Consider the following 18,784-nt stretch of genomic DNA (forward strand, 5'->3'; position numbering starts at 1 on the left):
ATTCACATTATAAGGATAATTAATTCTACTGGGGGGCATTATGGTGGGCTTTATTACTCCCCCATGGTATGAGCCCCCTAGTAGCAGCACCGGCCTCTCCCTGCTCTGCTATCCCTCTGCCCCTTCTCCAAATCCTTGTTATGAAATCTTTCTCATTATAATAAAACACAACATCTCAGCACGCATGGGGTCCTACCACTCAACTGCCCGTGGTGTGTGAACAGGGTCTGAATCAGTGCCAGAAACCAACTCACAGCCAGTCTCTCACATGCCTCCATAGTGGTATCACCAATGCACTGTGAGGTAGGATAAAGCTGTGAGCCGCACCCACAACAGACCAGGTGACACAGAAGCTACCAGGTGCAAAAGAATGTGTTTCATCTGCACAATGTATTATTTTGTGTAAGATGTTCTTGTGGTGCATGCGGTCCGCACCGGCATCCTCCATTGTACGCATTTTTTTGCTGGGGATTGCTGTTGTCTGCGGACCGCATGCAGAGGAATTGCTCACCAGGTTATAGACACACTACAGTGTCTGGGTTTGGAGCATTTTCACCTGTTAAGGCCACTTTTTTCTGTGAGTTTTTAAAACACAACATCAGCTCCATCAAGCCCCCCAGCCAATGTGTTGAAGTGGTGTCCGAGATCCCCAAGGGCCAAGCCAAGTAATTGAAAGTTTTCATGTGAAATATGTTTGTTTTACACATATAGCATACACTGTGCCACACAATATACAGTATACCTCTACACTGTGTAGTCTGTTCTATAAGCACCATAGTTTTGTGGTGGCAGACAGAAAATAATCTGGAATTGCCCCTCCCAAGACCAGGCTCTGGATCCACCACTCATCTGTATAGCTCCACCTGCTGTTTGTTCTTTTTCTTATCTCTTTGTCCAGGTCAGTGAGATGGCCACACAATGAATGTGGAGATCTCCGGTTTTATGTTTGGTACAGGACTGGTTATAACTTTGTTAGAAAGAGATTGTCATGTACTGTATGGTTTTCATTCTTCACATTAATCATGGGATAACCCTTTTAAAAGTCACCCATTGAGTGGGTTTCAAAAAAGTTTTTTTTTTTCAAATGAAGAATAAGCTCGTTGGTTCTCTCAGAGAGGTAGAGTTCGTAAGCAAACCACAGAAGAATCTATATAACAGCAACTTGGAAGTAAAACATTGTGGTCCTTCAGCTGGTTCAGGCCTAATTCAGACACAGCTCTTCAAGGTCACTAGAATGGACAGCTTCCATCTGAATGTTATAATTTTCAATGAGTCTTATTAATCCAGAATAAAAATTGCATCACGTTTCAACCCATGCAGGGATCTAACCCTGGTAAGGGACATGAATGTTTGGTGTCCTGAGGACTTAGATTTTTGTGGTCTTCAAGGACCATGTGCAGTGTGCTGCACAACCATGGCTGACTACAATCTCAAAAATGCCTTTTACCCAGGGCTCACCTCTCTCTACTCTTCTACTTCTTTGCTGCTAAAGCACCTTCCCCTACAATATACAAATTCTCTATGGTCTCATTGCTTCTGGTGGCACTCTCACTTTCTCTACTGTGAATTCTTTGTCTCTGCTGTATCATTTCTCTTTATGTGCAGATGTTGCACAAGTCACGGCCTATGTGTGTACTATGATTTGGCATCAAATAACTCTCCTAATTATCACCTTCGCTAGTCCCACCTCCTTAGAACGCCATGGTGCTAAAGACCTTGTGTGTGATCAGTCTCCCACAAAATGGCGCCAAGGGACTTTAGTTTCTTGGCAATATTTTGTCAGACATAATAAAGAAGGCTTATTGCTGATTTACTACCTAGTGCTGTTGCAGTCACCAAACCATACAACCACCACAGACATCATCATCAGTGTAACACATATACATGTACAGTAAATTAAAGGCACAGTGTCAGTACAACCATTCAGCATAAGATACATTCTCAGGGCATAGCCTAATAATGGCACAGCAGTTCTCAATTCCATATCATTAAATATATACCAATTCTTTTGTTTTCTAGCATTATTTCACTTATCTTACAGTACATATGACAAGGAGACAAAACAAAACCATGATTCATGTTATTTTTTTATTTTTGAGAGATAGATCTGGCCCATTGATGGTCAGTTTTCTGGTATGAATGACCTTTAGGTTAATTTTAGAGCTTGCCACTTAGCATTTTCCAGAAGTACTGAGAGATAAAAAAAAAACATGTGACTGAGCTTGTATGGTATATGTTTAAAATGATTATTAGGCAGGAAAAAGCTCTGGGGGCAAGAAAATTAATGGAAAGAAAACCTAAAGCAAACTAATCATATCAATGCATGCATCGCTAACCTTCTGCAGAACATCTGAGAATCTTATTGATCATGATGGACCACCCTATAACCACGCAAATTTTTAAGCACTGGTCTTTACTATCCTAACTCATTGGTTCCTCCAATGAGAGGCATGAAGTATATCATACCAGACTTACCTCCAATATGCTATATACATACCGTATATCCATCAATATATGGTTCCTCCAATGAGAGGCATGAAGTATATCATGCCAGACTTTCCTCCAATATGTTGCATACATACTATATAACCATCAGTCTTATACCAAGATATGCCAAATTTCCACAAATTTCATTTTTGCATGAATTGCATTGGCTAAAAATGTTAAAACTTACTATGGAATGACACACTTATTAAAGGGGTTCTCTGGAAATAAAAAAAAAGAAAATACTTAAATATTACTTTATTATAAATACATTCTCAATTACCTTTCATTAGTTATAATGTCTCATTTTGTCTATGGAGCAATCATTAGAAGAAATAAAATGGCTGCCGTCCGAACACACAGAACTAGTCCTAATCAGACTGCAGGACAAGTTACTTTACAACACTGAGGTAAAGAGCTGTCTCATCCTCCTCCTCTCTACTTGTCAGGGATTATGATCCTGAATACATCTGATAAAATCTTCAACTGAATCTCTGTTGGAATGGAGTTCATGAGGAGACATGAAGTACAGATAGGAGGGTAGGGGTGTGGTAATGAGAAGCAGCACTTGGATGCAGTCTCCATTACCTCAACTCCACAATATCACAGTCTGTCCTGTCTGTCTTCTCTGTATTTCATGTCTCCTCATGAGTTTCATTCTTACATAGATTTAGCTATAGTTCTCATCAGCTGTATTCAAGATTATAATCACCAGCAAGCAGAGCAGAGAGGAGGATAAGGCAGCTCTTTACCTCAGTGATGTGAAGTAACTTGACCTCCTGTGTGATTAGGACAGCTTTTGTGTGTACTAATAGGAGAGCGGCCATTTTATTTCCCCTAATCATTGCTCCCTAGACAAAATGAACCATTATAACTAATATATTTGGGAATATATTTGCTATAAAGGGATATTTTAATTTTCTTAACTCCCAGAGAACCCTTTTATATATTTATTTATTTATTAAGTTGAAAGACATAAAACAGGCCATTTTTAGTATAAATCTATACTTGATTATAATAGACAAAGGTTTCATTTTTGACTTTTAGGCAGTACTCACATGTAGGCCGTTTTCATACAGTTAGTGTTTGATCAGTGTTTCATCAGTGTTTCATCAATAATTATGAGCCAAAAGCAGGTGGCGGTTAAAAATACAGAACAAGTACAAATATTTATATTATATATATTTCTGTATAACCTCTACTCCTAGTTTTGGCTTACAATTAGAGATGAGCAAAGTTTTAGAGAATTTGATTTGGCTGCTTCGCCAAATTAAAAAAAAAAAATCACTTTGTTACGAATAATTTCGTCACAAAGCGCATTTTTTTTTGTAAGTAGTGGGAGTAATGACAGGGAGCGGCGATAGTGCTGCTCCCCATCATTGTACCCCTGAGATGCCGAGTTCATATATGATCACAGCATCTGAAAGTAATAATACAGTATAAAATTAACATTAAAAAAATGTAATCATACTTAACGCATCCATTTGCTTGTGACGAGCCGGCCGCCTCCATCTTGCTTGAAGATCTTGTGCAAAATCTCACGCAGCCTGAAATGACGTCATCACGCTGGCTGGTGTGGTGACATCATACATCTCCACGCATGGTATTTCGGCCAAGATCTTCAATCAAGATGATGGCAACCGGCCGTAGCGAGCTAATGGAGGAGGCAAGTATGATTATTTTTTTTGTTTTTCACCATTTCAGGTTAAATCGATTCACTACCACGAAGCGCAAGGAAATTCGGCTTTGCGGCAAATTAAATTTATCCTGAAATTCGGATCTAATTCCACTTCGTTGGATTTGATTCGCTCATCTCTACTTCACTCACTGATGGAAATCACACTGATCAAACAAGTTATGCTAGTATGACGTGTATCCACACCATGTATAATGCATTATACATGGTGTGGATACACATGTCTACTAGCTCAACTTGTTTTCCATCCTTTTTTTCTTAACCTTTTACTGGCAACTTGTGTTTGAAAAAGGTCTAATTTGACCGAAACATCACACTGTCACGCAATAAGCCACTCACCACGTCAAGGTTGCCTCTATGAGTGGTCCCTAACACTAGTTCCTACCTGTTATGGGCCATGACAGCCACACAAAGTCCAGGGAGCGCAGGTACAGCATGCACGCCAAGCACACTCTGCTTTTAACCATAACCGGTGCCATTACAGCTTTCATCGGATCCAGGGATGCAAGTACCAACATGCATGCTGAGCCCACTATATACTTCTCCTGGAGCCAAATGGCTACTGGTATGTGCTATATAAGCAGACTCAGTTTGATACTGACTTTAAAACCAGCCTCCAGGGCAGACTAACTGGTCAGGTGTGCATGACTGCATGGAGATCGCCACGCCTCCAATATATACTACAAAGAAAAAAAATATAGGGGGTTCAGTCAGCACAACCCTATGCAGGTGCACATTGCTATGGCGAGAAAAAAAACACCTAAAGGACTCTCCGACTGTCAGTAACAACATGTTCTGGCCTGAAACCAAGATTGAACTTTTTGGCCTCAATTCTAAGCATCATGTTTCGAGGGCTGGACTGGCCATTGATCCTACAGTGAATTTTCCCAGTAGACCAATGCCCATAGGGCCACCAGAGCTTTCTTCACTGCCGCTGGACGGGTACATACTACTGTGGGAACTATAGGGGTAATTATACATTTCAATAAGACAATGACCCTAAGAGCACACAGCCAAGATAACACAAGAGTGGCTTAGAGACAACTCTGTGAATGTCCTTGAATGGCACGGCCAGAGAGGTTCGGTGGAGAAAAATGGCAGAAAATCCCTTAATTCAGGTGTTCAAACCTTATGGCATCATACCTAAGAAGACTAGAGGCTGTAATCTCTGCCAAAGGTGCTTCAACTAAGTCCCAATTAAAGCGTCTGAATACTTATGTCATTGCAAGACTTTAGTTCTTCTTAAAAAAAAAAAAGAGCTAAGATTTCAAATATTCTGCTTTTACTTTGTCATTATGGCGTGCTGAGTGCTGAATGATGGGGACAATTTTTGACTTTATTTTAGCAAAGGGCCACCATATAATATGTGAAACAGTGAAAGGGCATGAAGATGTTCTGAAAGCACTGTATGTAGTACAACGTACTACAGTATATACAGACAGGCACTACAAGTTTTCTCCATAGTAAGTATACACTGTAGGCAGACCTGGTGACCGCAGTGAAAAAGAGTATTGGTGGTCACTAATGTGTTAATAAACGTTGGCCTTTGTCTATAAAAGCAAGAACTCTAGTTTGCCCTTAGCTAACAATAAAATGTTCATTGTTGGAATCTGTTTGATTTCTCTACTGGCCTGGAATCATAAGGACTCTATGTTTCTCTCCTTTCATAAACCATTCTCATACAATTTTACAGCTATGATATCTGCAGGAAGAGGAATCTATCCGTGTGCAGCTTGGGAGAGCGTTCTCATATGTAGAGCTCTGGATGTCGATAGGAGAGAGAGAGAGAGAAAGAGAAACAGGATCTATAATGGCTTTATACATGATTGGCAGTATAATAAAGGCATAGTGAACAATGTATTGGGGTTAATGATTCCATGGACCCTGCTAAAGCTAGCATCAGCATTACTATGCATGGCACAAACTGGTGTAAAGTAGAACTGGCTTAGGTGCCCATAGCAACCAATCAGATTCCACCTTTCATTGTTCACAGCTCCTTTGGAAAATAAAAGGAGGAATCTAATTGGTTGCTATGGGCAACTAAAACAGTTCTACTTTACACCAGTTTGATAAATAATCCCAGTAGTCTTTAATATGATACTATTGTATGGACACTATACAACTGGCACTGGTTGGTATGGGAGACTACAATATTTTAAGTCATGTCATTTAGCTTAACATAAATCCAAGGGCAAGCTCATTGGCAAAGCAACATAAATAATTTGAGAACTATCTACTGCAGCATTACTATACTACTATACTACTAAGGGTCCGCATTTTGCGGACCGCATATGGCCGGCACTATAATAAAATTCCTTTTCTTGCCCGTGGCTGCAGACAAGAATAGGACATGTTCTATTTTTTTGCGGGGGCGCAGAACGGAAGTGCGGAATGCGGACAGCACACAGTGAAAATGAATGGGTCTGCAATTTTTGCGGAACGGATGCAAACCAATAATGCGGACATGTGAATGGACCCTAAAGGTATATGGCTAGCTGTATCCCAGTAGGACTGCTATGTGGCTTTGTAGTATAATGTAAATGGAAATGTTCTCTTGGTAAAGTTTCTTCAGGTTGGACATCACCATGCTGGGATATTTTCAAACTGGCAAAGTCACACAATCCACAGGTGTCATCTATGTTCTAGTACTGAATTCCATAATACAGAACATTTCCAACGAACTACACATTACACAGTTAAATATTGACGACCTATAATCAATGTCAGTGTCTGTCTCCTGGCACCCTCCATCAGCTGTTCACAGACACCACAGTGATCTTCCTAGACCTGTGACATCATGTCCATCATCAGTCACATGGCCTTTGTTCAGCTTAGTCCCATCTCAGTCCTGACACCCTCCATCAGCTGTTTGGAGAGGCCATACTGATCTTCCTAGGCCTGTGACATCATGTAAATTGGTCACATTGCCCCAAGTCAGTCCTGACAGCCCACACCCTCCACCCCACCATCAACTGTTTGAAGAGGCCACACTGATCTTCCTAGGCCTGTGACATCATGTCCATTAGTCACATGGCCTTTGTGCAGCTCAGCCCCAAGTCAGTCCTGACAGCCCACCCCCTCCACCCCACCATCAACTGTTTGAAGAGGCCACAGTGCTCTTCCTTAGCTTATTGGTCATCTGGTCTTTGTGCAGCTCAGCCCGTTCGAATGAATGGAATTGAGCTGCAATAGCGAGCACAGCCACTATACGATGTACGGCGCTGTGCTTGGTATACGGCGAAGAGGTCACAGGACACATCCGACCTGCCTCTTCTACCAACCGATTGACAGAGTTGCTGGGAGTCTCTATCTCTCACAACCTTCATACGGTAATACTGCTCTCTCTTTTATACCGTTTATGAATGAAGAATAATTCAAAAAATATGTGTCAGTCATTTCATAATTGTTTGGTGAAATATACTGACGTGTACTGATGTACTAGCAGGTGTGTCTTATATTACAATGCTCACTTCCTGGATGCTTAGGTATGACAAACATATAGCAGATAGGAAAATTATGCATTTAAATAAAAATATATACAGTACATATGGAAATGCCTTTAGATTCATTTTTGGGGATCTGTTAACCTTTTATATTCTTTTGCTGTATTACAACTCTTAGTATGGTATACATTGTATTTCACAACAGGGACACACATAAGAGAAAGGGATGCTGAAGAGCAAGATCTAAAATGGAGCTCCCCCTCCTGGTGCTGGTTCAGACCACCACATCGCCTCATCCTGGGCCAGAATGGAGAAGAAGCAATGTTTGTCTATTCTTTGTAGACACTGTTGATGAGAGAGGAGCTGGTGCCCCCTCTTCATAAGTCTGGACCAGCGGCAGGGTTTGTATGTGCGCTCTTGTGTCACAGTGACATTACGGATATTTTCTTGTACTGAATGTGACATTTTGCAGGATCTCTAGTTGTGCTTACTCCACAGCTCCTAGGGACAAAGTGCTGCTCCCCTGAGCACGTTTCATTCTATAAGCTTACAACATAATGGTAGAGAATTTCATTTTGACTATTTTTTTTTATTGGCTTTCTAGCAATAAAAAGCCAATCCAGCACTCAGTGGTCCGCAGAGATAGATTCCTGTCTTAGAATGATGTTCCTTTTCTAACATTTGCATAAACATAGTACATTTCTTGCTGTGAAGGAATTGGTCGCTGTCCTCCCTTGCATAAATCTCAATCTCTTTGTGCATTAAATGCACACCCCTCCCTCCTCCATCCCTGACAGACAGCAGCTGGGGTTAGGATGCCTGCGGCTGCAGCAATCTTGTTTCCTCCCATCAGCATCACAGAAGCTGCCACTTTAACCAGCTGTTGCGTTTCCTCCAGTCCATCCAACCAGCTGTGATCCAGACCGTGTTTTTGCAGCCTATGCCTGCATGTCCCTTTCTCTCTCTCGCTCACTGGCTCATTCTCCTTTCAGTGCTCTGCATTGCTGTGGAGCCCACATAAGCCAATACAGGAGAGAGGAGAACAGAGGGAGCAAGAACTGTGCCTCTTGTTTTTGGGCAAGCGGATCTTTGCTATTTGCTGACATACCTGGTCCTGCTCCCACTTTTGGAAAGTCAGGTGCTGCTGGTAAATGGGTGACATTTAAGGGTTGACCCTATGGATCCTTCAGCAGGAAAGAGGTGCTGCCATGTACTGCAGAATGGAGGAATACCCTGAAATCTGCCACATTGACACTTCTTCTGCTCACATTCAGTAACATCTCAACTTCTGTCCTGCAATGGGCTCATGGCTGGGGGAGTCTAGTCTGGACATCAGGATGGGAGCAGCATGTTTCTTGCTGGTCAGTGGTTTCCTCAGCTTGCACCTTCCTCCTTCTGGTAAGTTTGACCTCTTTCAACTTATCTACCACTTACAAAGGAGGTGTTGGTACCTTGCATGCTGCTCATGATGTAATGGCATAGCTGGCAGATTAATGTGTCTATTTTATGAATGCCATCCAGCTATGCCTTCTGTGTTGTCTTACGTGCAATGTCATGAAGTGCTCTTCTCTGCTGTTTTAGCCTCTCACCTCTGGTCTCTCCCATGGGAGACGCTGGAAGATGCATAGTAACAGCAAGTGCATGCAGTCTGTCAGACACATAGCAGAGGCAGGCAGGGCGAAGGGAAGCAGTTGTAGAGGCAGACAAATAGTTAATCAATGACTGAGATTTCCAACAATACAATCATTGTCTTATGCTAAGTTAAGACTGGAGCAAGTGCCTAGCCGGCGGTTCAGAGTTTAGGTGCTGTAGTCTGTTTCTATCTTTCTATCTATCTACAATATCTATCTCCCTATCTAGTATCTATCTACTATCTATTTATCTATCTATCTATCTATCTATCTATCTATCTATCTATCTCATATCTAGAAGATTGAGCTGGGTTAACAGCTCATCTATAAGGAAGGCACTTAAGTACATTAGGCAGGTCTTTACATTTAAATATAGAAATATCCAAGTAGTAATTTTTGCTCTGGTCTGAGTGGCCTGTTTACTGTTGGTATCCTCAACTGAATCACTTCCATATTATGTGCGGGAAGGAACAAGCTTTTCTAGATGAGGTCAGGAAGCCAAGGATTCACTTTGGTATATTATTTACTGGCATATGTCCTTGTAGAAAACAGTGTTAATAACTCACTGGAAACAGGGCCGGAAACTGCCCTCTTGGCTGATTTAGTGCAACTCGGGTACATGTTTCAAAAATGAAGGTGGCTGGAGATCATAATTTTTAGTGGTCTGAAGCTAATAGGTGGTCTTAATGAAATGATATTGTGCTAGGCTATAAAAACTTAATCTGCTCAGAAGACTCCGCTTACAGTATGGTGTCATTCCTATGTGACTACTGCATAATACAAGTCTTGGTTTGGTTCTAATCTTCTCTGTGTGGCTTAGACAGGAGCTACATCTTTATCGAAATCTTCTCGCGTGCTTCGGCTTCTAGTTCTGTAGTGCTCCTCGGTATGTTTATTGGAAGGCACATTGTGCTATTGCTGAGAGACTATATAAGCAAACCTACTGTGCACAGATATGTGTACTTGGTTGTGTCAGTCCTTGAAGGAGCGTAGATTCGCTCATGATGAAGGCTTCACTTTCATGTTGTGTTCAAGGTTCATCCATTAAGAGGGCACATGGTTCATGTTATTTTTTCTACCTATTCAGCTTTCATTTCACGGGTCTATCTGAGTTTATTATGGAGCTAGGAAAATGAGATGGATATGTGTGGGTGATGGAGTAAGTTGTTGTTTGCCATCTATTAATCGTTTATGGAGTGGTCAGTGCTTAGATGATAGCTGTCAATCACTTATGTAATTGCAGTGCTGAAGCGCTGGTGATCATATCCAGCTAGGTAGACCCTTGAATAAGCAGCGTGTGTAGATTGTAAAACCATGGATGCATATGCCCACATTCTCTGTAGTAGCTGTACCATATCATTGGGGAAATATGTAACCGTGTCTGGTGAACGTGATGTGTCTAGCTCTCTGTGAGCACGTTCCTGCTCAATGAGGCAATGATGTGTAGTGTGTAGATGCATAAAGATGCTAATGTACATGTAAATATCAATGGACTATAGTGTGCTGTAAAATGTGAGAGTGCTGTTATTATGCACACTATTCTCAGGATATATACAGCACATGTCCAGCTCAACTGATTCCTTATTAAAACCTCATGCACACACAAACAAACACGTATATATAAAGTATTTCGTATCCTGATCAAAGTCAATTAAAACCCTCCGTAATAGCCCCAGAGAGTATAAACTGAACAAGGTACCACCTGTTCTTTATAAAGAAAGGAGAGATAATCAGTCTGTTTGTGTTATAGCTATCAACCAGTCATCTTCTGACAATTCTGATAATTTTGCAAGGTATTTATGAAGTCAGGAAACAGTCAGCTATACACAGTGTAAAATCATAAAAAATGTCTATGCAACTGGCATAGGAAGTTGATATGTGACTAAAGTACAGTACTGTACCTCATTTTGCACACACACACACATGCATTGCTGACCCCACACATGCAGTATTAAGGTTTACTATAGCTATTTTCCCACTGTTAATAGTTTAAAGTCTAGAAAAGTGAAATCCAGTACCTTATAAACTGGGGTCACTGGAAGTTTAAGGGACTCTCTTAGTCGGAGATCTCTTGGGCAGAAGCCTAAGTGGACTATAATGTTTGTCGGGCTAGAGCTGTTGTGAAATTGCAAAACTGGAATATCGATGCCCAGCATCCTAAAATACAAAGAGTAGACACGTCAATGCTATTATTTCTGTACCTGTTGTCATTATTACTAGTCATATTGCTACCAATAGCCTCAGGTCAAGTATTTGTACTAGAAACAAAATCAAAATGTCCAAAATATAATCTCATAAACTGGTGCTATCAAAACCTCAGCACAGTTCATACTGTACATCACAAATCTTCCAGTAATCTTCCTCTCATCCTTTGTATTCTTTTTCTTTACCTTATAGAAACAATTACATTGCTGAATAAACGTATTAGCCGCTAGTATAGTACCATACTCCTCCCCCTGCAATGAAATCAAAGACACAGTCAGCTGTAATGAATAATATAGCAATTCTTCAACTCTGTATGTCCCCTCATCAATTTAATATAGTTTCATCACAGTTTCCACAAAGACAATTCATATGTTTTTGCGACCTGGCAGCTTGATAAGAGATGACATTATCGTATCTATTGAAAACCATGTCATGTTTCTTGCTGGTGGCTGCAGAAAAATCTTAAAGAGTTGTGACCTGGATAACCTCGGTAAACCATTTATAACTTAATAAATTCAAACACATCATAATTGAAAAAATGTAGGTACAACAAGTTTTATGTATATTTTAGTTAACATTTTATTAAATAAAAGTGTGTCCTTCACAATCTCTACATATGTCTGGAAAATGGCAGACTGTTAGTGGCATTTGCTCAAATATTAGGAAAGAGTGGACTATAGGTGACCATACATGGTTAACAGCTGTTGACTGAACATCTGTGTCTCTCCTGGCCCTGTCTTGACAACCCCCTTCAGCAGTACCGAACATGTATGTGCTGTCAATTGGGAGACAGTAGAAAGTCACTACCTCTGGTTATAGTTTATCTCCAGGGAAAACAAAGGGGTCGGGTAAAAAACAAAATCAGTCTGCCCCAACATCATCTGTTGAGGGAATATTGGGAGCCTCTCATACATATTAGACTGTCAGCTGAAATCACCGTTCTCTAGGAGTTTGGCCGAAAATACTCGAATGTGTATGGGGACCTTAAGTTTACATAGAGGTCAAAGGAGTTTAGGGATATTAACAGGAATTGGAAATATAGTACGATATATCAGAAATACATAGGCTTCCTGTCTATAACAAAAAGGCAATGGAAGTATAGTGACATATTACTTTGATGACACAATATGTTATAATGCCATATATAAATACTTTATTGTGATTTTTATAGTAGCTTTTGCACCAAGAATCTGAGCAGCTATGTCTCTGAATGAATATGTGTCAAGAGAAGAGCCAGTCCTATTCTCATTACGCTTCAGTGAAGATAGATCACATATGACATCTCAATATGAGATCACTGTTTTACTGGGAAAACATTTTACAGATGCATCAGTTTTACAGACCACAGAAACGGTCTTCCCATCCCTTAAAATGTAATAATAAATGATGAAATTAAGAAAATAAATATTAAATACACTATTATTTAATCCCTGTCTACATCTATTGTACCTGCACTTTTAGATGTCACATAAATAGACATTAAGGTTATTCAAAAGGACAATGCCCTAAAAATGACATTTTATGGCCCTATCGCCTTTCTTTTTCTATAAGCTAAGCTCAAGGTTTCATGTGTGTATTCTGTATAGTTCTTAACTCAGTCAGAGCACATAACTTTCTCAGACATTCACTAAGGTAATAAATTGTTGCTTTAACTGATGGATGTAGTAAACCCAACTGAATTTAGAAGGTACAACTTCAAATTTCAGTTGTCTTCAAAATTGTCCCTATTTACCGTCTCCAGCTACAAAATTGAGTGCTTGCTGAGAAATGTGGAAGTGTTTAGGCAGAAAACTACTATCACTAACCAAAAGGTACATTCAATAAGTATGCACAAACAAAATATAAAAATTAACATTAAAAAAATAAATGGTCATCAAACAGCTAACACTCAAAAAGAAAAGATCAACAACTAAATAGTAAAAATCAATTAAGAAGGCCAGTGTAAAAAAGTATGAAAAACACAGTCTACCAGAACATTGGCACATATTGAATAAATTTTTTGTTCAATTACCCATGATGGATCAGTTATTTCAAGTTCTATATTTTCTTGTCCGCTATCTGTTAAAACCATTGATAATGTTATTTACGTCATGAGATTGGTACAAACTTCCATGGACACCTAAAAGAGTAGAAGTAGAAGACATGATATTGATTTCTGAAAATCATTTACTACATTCTCTCCTTCTCCTACTTTCATTATCTATTTGCAGTGTTCATTGGAGGTATATGTTAGGAGGATTTCCCAATATTTTAATAACATATACTGCACAGTACCGTATATGCATACCAGTTCAATGGAGGTAAAAAAGACACACTTTTGACCTACGTTGAGTGCATGGAGGGCGAATAGATACCTTAAATGTATGCGCCATAAGCTTTCCTAGCATATACAGTAATGTGAATCTATCCTTACCTGTTTTACAAGACTGGGAGATGAACAGCACTAGAACTACTACTACTACTACTACTACTACTACTACTACTACTATTACTATTACTATTGCTGCTCAGGCTCAGAATGGCTCACAAGGGACACATAGTCCCCCACCCCCTCCATAAGGGGCACATTCTACACAGTAGAATGACTGCATTACATATACATACGCAGAATATAGATTCCTGCAGCACGTCTTCAGGTCCATGCCTGGCTGGAAGTGTAAAGTGCCAACTGCCTGCAGGTCACTGATACCAGCCAATTAAAGGATAACTGTCACATTTAGACCATAATTTCAATTTTCATATATGTAGTTACTAATAACATGATATTCCAGAATCAGTTACTATTAGACTGACTTACCCCATATTTAATAAGATTCAGCCCTTAGCAACCAGTCTGCATAAAACTGCAATTTCACTATTCAGTTAAGATGGCCGCCACTGCCCTCACCCTGAGGCTAATCCCGCCTGCCCTCACTAGCCAGTTACAATAGCCCCCCAAAAGTGTCAGTAACCAGAGCCCTCCCCCTAAAGGGTTAATCTTACCACATGTTGCTTTCATTTATACACTGAGCAGACGGCAGATCTCCCTTCCCTGGTCTGCACTGCTTCGGCTCTGCATTGTCCCAGTCTGCTGAGTGAGGGAGTGTCTGCCAAGTGCAGGAAGAGGGAGAAGTGCACACAGCCCAGGCACTGTTATCAGCTGCTGGGGAGGACTTGGCTTTAATCATTTACTTACAGTCCCTGGCTGTCAGTAATCTGACCTTGCACACTGCGTGCTTCTGCGTCCTTCGTCCTACAACAGAGAGACGGACCATGCCTAGCAACACTATTTTAAGCAGAGGTAAAAGTAGGCAGTACAGGGAACAAAACTGTGGAATTAAGGGGTAATTGAACACACAGTGAAAAGTTGAAATAGGGCCACCAAGGAGATATCACCACAATCCAATACTCAAAAAATAATAATAATATGACAGTTATACTTTAATGTCTTCAGAGATGAAGTCTGCAGACACAATATGTGACCATTAAAGCTCTCAATTGGCTGGTAGCACTGAAATACGGGGCACACTTCCAGCCAGAGAGGGGCCAGAAGCATCGGGGACAGAGACATGTCACAGGATAATCAGAGCAGCTGAGTAGATTTTTCTTTGTACTCAAACATCATATCTGACTATCCCCACTTTTTCATGGCTTAGACAACCCCTTTAAGTATAAAAATAAATTATATTAGTATAAAAATAAGTTATACAAAGCAGACTGTATGTAAATGAACATAGAAAAGGCATGACTGGATGTCACTGGACTCTTCTCATGACTCCTCTCTGGTAATTTACGTACAATTTTATGGATTTTGTATGTACCATGTAATTTCATTCAGCAGGGAAGGTAATGGTTGACAATGGATTGCTGTAAGAGGGTTAACTACCCTGTTCGACCCCTCCTGGTAGAGTGGGTTGGTCCAACTTTCTGTCAAGAGGGTGTTGGTTAGTCTAGGGGAGTGCAAGGTGGAGAGAAGACATGGGAGGTCCTGTCCTGATAGTAGGGGGGTTGGGAAGTAGCTTGTAGAGAACCAACTCTCAAGAACTGTATTGAGGTCCAGGATGGAAATATCCGAATCCTGCCAGACAGTTTGGAAGTAGCTTGTAGAGAACCGACTCTCAAGAACTGTATTGATGTCCTGGATGGAAATATCCGATTCCTGCCAGACAGTTTGGAAGTAGCTTGTAGAGCATTTACTCTCAAGAATTGTATTGCAGTGAAGTGAGAGACTACAGGCGCGTCACCCATCACAAGACAACCATTAGGCTAGCAACACCCAAGTGCAGAACTGCTGCCACCCAAATTGCCACCATACCTCCTCAGCTGGTATCAGAGAAGAATAGCACTAAAACCTGCTACTGCTGCATGTATTTTATGTACTATGCTGCACTTAGCAAAAAGGACTACAAGCACCCTACATAAGGGTCACTACCACTCTCATCCTCTACTCAGGCTCCATGGTGGGCTCTCTACAAAGTGTGCTCTGTATTATAACTTTTATTTATATTAAACGGTTTGTGCACCTTTGAAACCCTTTTGAGTGGCCAGCTCTTCCCACCTGACCTGTGGAGTGAAGCATACTAGACTCTTCCTGCCTTTTGGTGCTGGTTCCTTTAGTCTGACACTCTCCGGTTCCTTGCTTGTAAACTTTCAGAGTGGATGGGTGTCATGTATGCCACTGCAGCCAATTATTAGCCTCAATGATTGTTGCCTAGAGACAGTTGACAACTGCAGCAGCATATAATGGGTTTAGGGCACAAAATCTAGTGGTAGGTTCCCCTTTGGGCTAGTCTGCAATTGAATGTTACAAGTATGCATGCCTTGTCCGTAATTACAATATATTAGTGAATTGCTCTTTAAGCAGTGCACACTAAATATAATTATAATTTTTTTTATTTTTTTTAAAAGGATACTGTATATTTTTCCTAAACAAGAAATACATAGGAAACCAAATGTAGACTGTTGTAACTGCTGGTCCTTAGAGGGTTCATGACAGAGACCATAACAACAAAATGTAATATAATGGAAAGAGAACCTTAGCCAAGGGACCCTGACATTTTGACTGCAGATCTGATGAAAAAAACTGCAGATCTGATGAAAAAACTGCATTACAAATTAAAACAGGCTTTGAAAGATTAGAAAAATATGGCTGCTTTCTTCTGGAAACAGCATCCCACCAGTACATGGATTGTGTCTTGGATTGCACCTTTTAACCACTGAAATGAATGGAACTGAGCTGTGTCACCACATGCAACCTGTGAACACGAGTGTCGCTATGTTTAGAAGAAAGCAGCCATGTTTTTTTTTTTTTTTATAATTAAACAAATATTTATAATTATGGAATTGCATTTAGAGCAGTTATCCATCGTATACTTGCCACATGAGTTGTTGTCTTTAAAACTGTTATTTCTGGAAGAGCGTTATACCTTCTCTTTGGTACATTCCTGGTCATATTTCAAATTTTAGTGCCATTTCATGTATTTATTTTTGTTTATCAAAACTAGTTTTTTTTAAATCAGCATAAAAAAGCAAGCTACTTTTGGTTTAAAAAATGCTGAAGGTGTGAGCTATTTTCTTTACTTCCTCAAAATGGCCCCGTCTTTATAATGCTTAATCAGTATAGTAATGTGCATGTTTACCTACCGAGCTGGGTGAACATGGTCACACATGCTCCGTTCCATCCTTGAGCTTCCACTTCTGTATCTACAGTTAAAAGCTGTATCTAGTGTTAGGGTGGGAGAGCTGCACACCCTCTGAGAAAGGACACCCACCCTGAGCTGCCCATCTGAAGACAGTTTAGCAAAGCAATGAATAAGGGGAGATCTGGATCCATATGAGGTCAGTCCACCCTTTATGCTGTGAATCCTGGACAAATATTCTGGCACTTGTGGTTAAATTTGTATTTCAAGCACATAAAAACATCATCATGCAATAGAGGGGGGAAAAAAACATAAAAAAGCTACGCGTTTCGGATGAAACACATCATCCTTCCTCACGGCTGCCAAGAGGAAAGATGACGTGTTTCATCTGAAACACGTAATTTTAATTTTAACCACAAGTGCCAGAAGACTTGTCCAGGACTCACAGCATAAAGGGTGGACTGAACTGGCACAGCCAAGCCTGGGTTCCTCTAGAGCACTGTGGAGATCCAAAAGGTGCGGTACTGCTGTAAAAGGGTGAGCGAATACATGTCTATTAACTTTTTTTTATTTATCCATCTGAGGTACAATTCTGATTCTAGCTTTGTTAGGAGGAGACTATCATGTACTATAATATATCTGATTTCATGATCGCTTTAAACCCTATTTGCTACATTCTAACTTTTCTGCTTCTGTAAATTGCTGAAGCCTCTAAAACCAGCATGTGTGAATGAGCCCTCAAAGTTTGCAGGTAAACATATCATTAAAACTGGTTAGCAAACAAGGAACGTGCCTTTTAGTCGAGACTCAACTATAATCAAGTGCAACAGATTCCGGAGAAATCCATTCACAGCAGTGTAAATTTGCAGAAGAAATTAACTCAGGTTGTGTACTTTGTTCTCTTTGTAAATACTCCCCAATGTTTCGGAAAAATAACAATAGTTAATGAAGTCGGAATTCATCAAGATATTCTGCTAGACGTACCTGCTGTTATTTAGAATGTGATATACGAGACGTGTATTGACATTTCATTAATTCCAGGATATGGAATTCAAATGTGTTCATCGCAAAAATGTCAACCATGATTAAGTCCTGACTCCTCCCATTTAGCGCTATGATGTGGAATCATTACAGGCTGCATAAATAAGCATCTGACATTGGTTATACTACATGTGGCGGCTCTTATAGTGCCATACATTACTCCACCTAGATGAAAATGGGATCTAGAATCTACTGTACACTTTGTAATAGAAAATTCCAGGGGGAAATTAAAATATCTGACATGCTTTTCACCATAAAGGATGTGCTGTCAGAAATATTTGCTGAAATCTGTATCCATAGAACCCTGTTAGACTTTTCCTCAATTTACTTTATTAAAAGTGCACACCGCTCATTAAGGACCTAGTCTACACTGTTCTGGAGAAATGGGAAGGGTTCATTTGTGTCACTAAAGTGCTTCTTGTCATTGGAGTAAATGCTGCTTAATTCTACAGAAATTGTGCATTTCATTAACCATTATTTTTATCCAAAATGTAAAAAAATTAAAATGACCATGTACGCAAATTAAGATCCATGGTCAAAATGGATGAGATTATTTGTAAGTAAAATATACATACATTTAAAAGAGTTATACTAATGTCCCTGATGGGCTGCCCACCCATTCTAGACTCTGATCTGAAGATCTCAAAACAACCATGTATTGAAACC

At 40.1% G+C, this 18,784-nt stretch overlaps 1 protein-coding gene across 1 annotated transcript in view; it reads left to right on the top strand.

Moving 5' to 3' along the window:
- Nucleotides 1–8,654: 8,654 nt before the first annotated feature.
- The window catches only part of UNC5A (unc-5 netrin receptor A), a 554,915-nt gene continuing 544,785 nt past the window's right edge, over nt 8,655–18,784 (top strand). Inside the window, 1 exon segment of the mRNA XM_044277435.1 lies at nt 8,655–9,021. Within this exon segment, the coding sequence (XP_044133370.1) occupies nt 8,922–9,021 (100 nt within the window). The 5' untranslated portion in view covers nt 8,655–8,921.

This window comes from Bufo gargarizans, chromosome 2 (genome assembly GCF_014858855.1).
Source record: "Bufo gargarizans isolate SCDJY-AF-19 chromosome 2, ASM1485885v1, whole genome shotgun sequence".
Classification (NCBI taxonomy): Eukaryota; Metazoa; Chordata; class Amphibia; order Anura; family Bufonidae; genus Bufo; species Bufo gargarizans.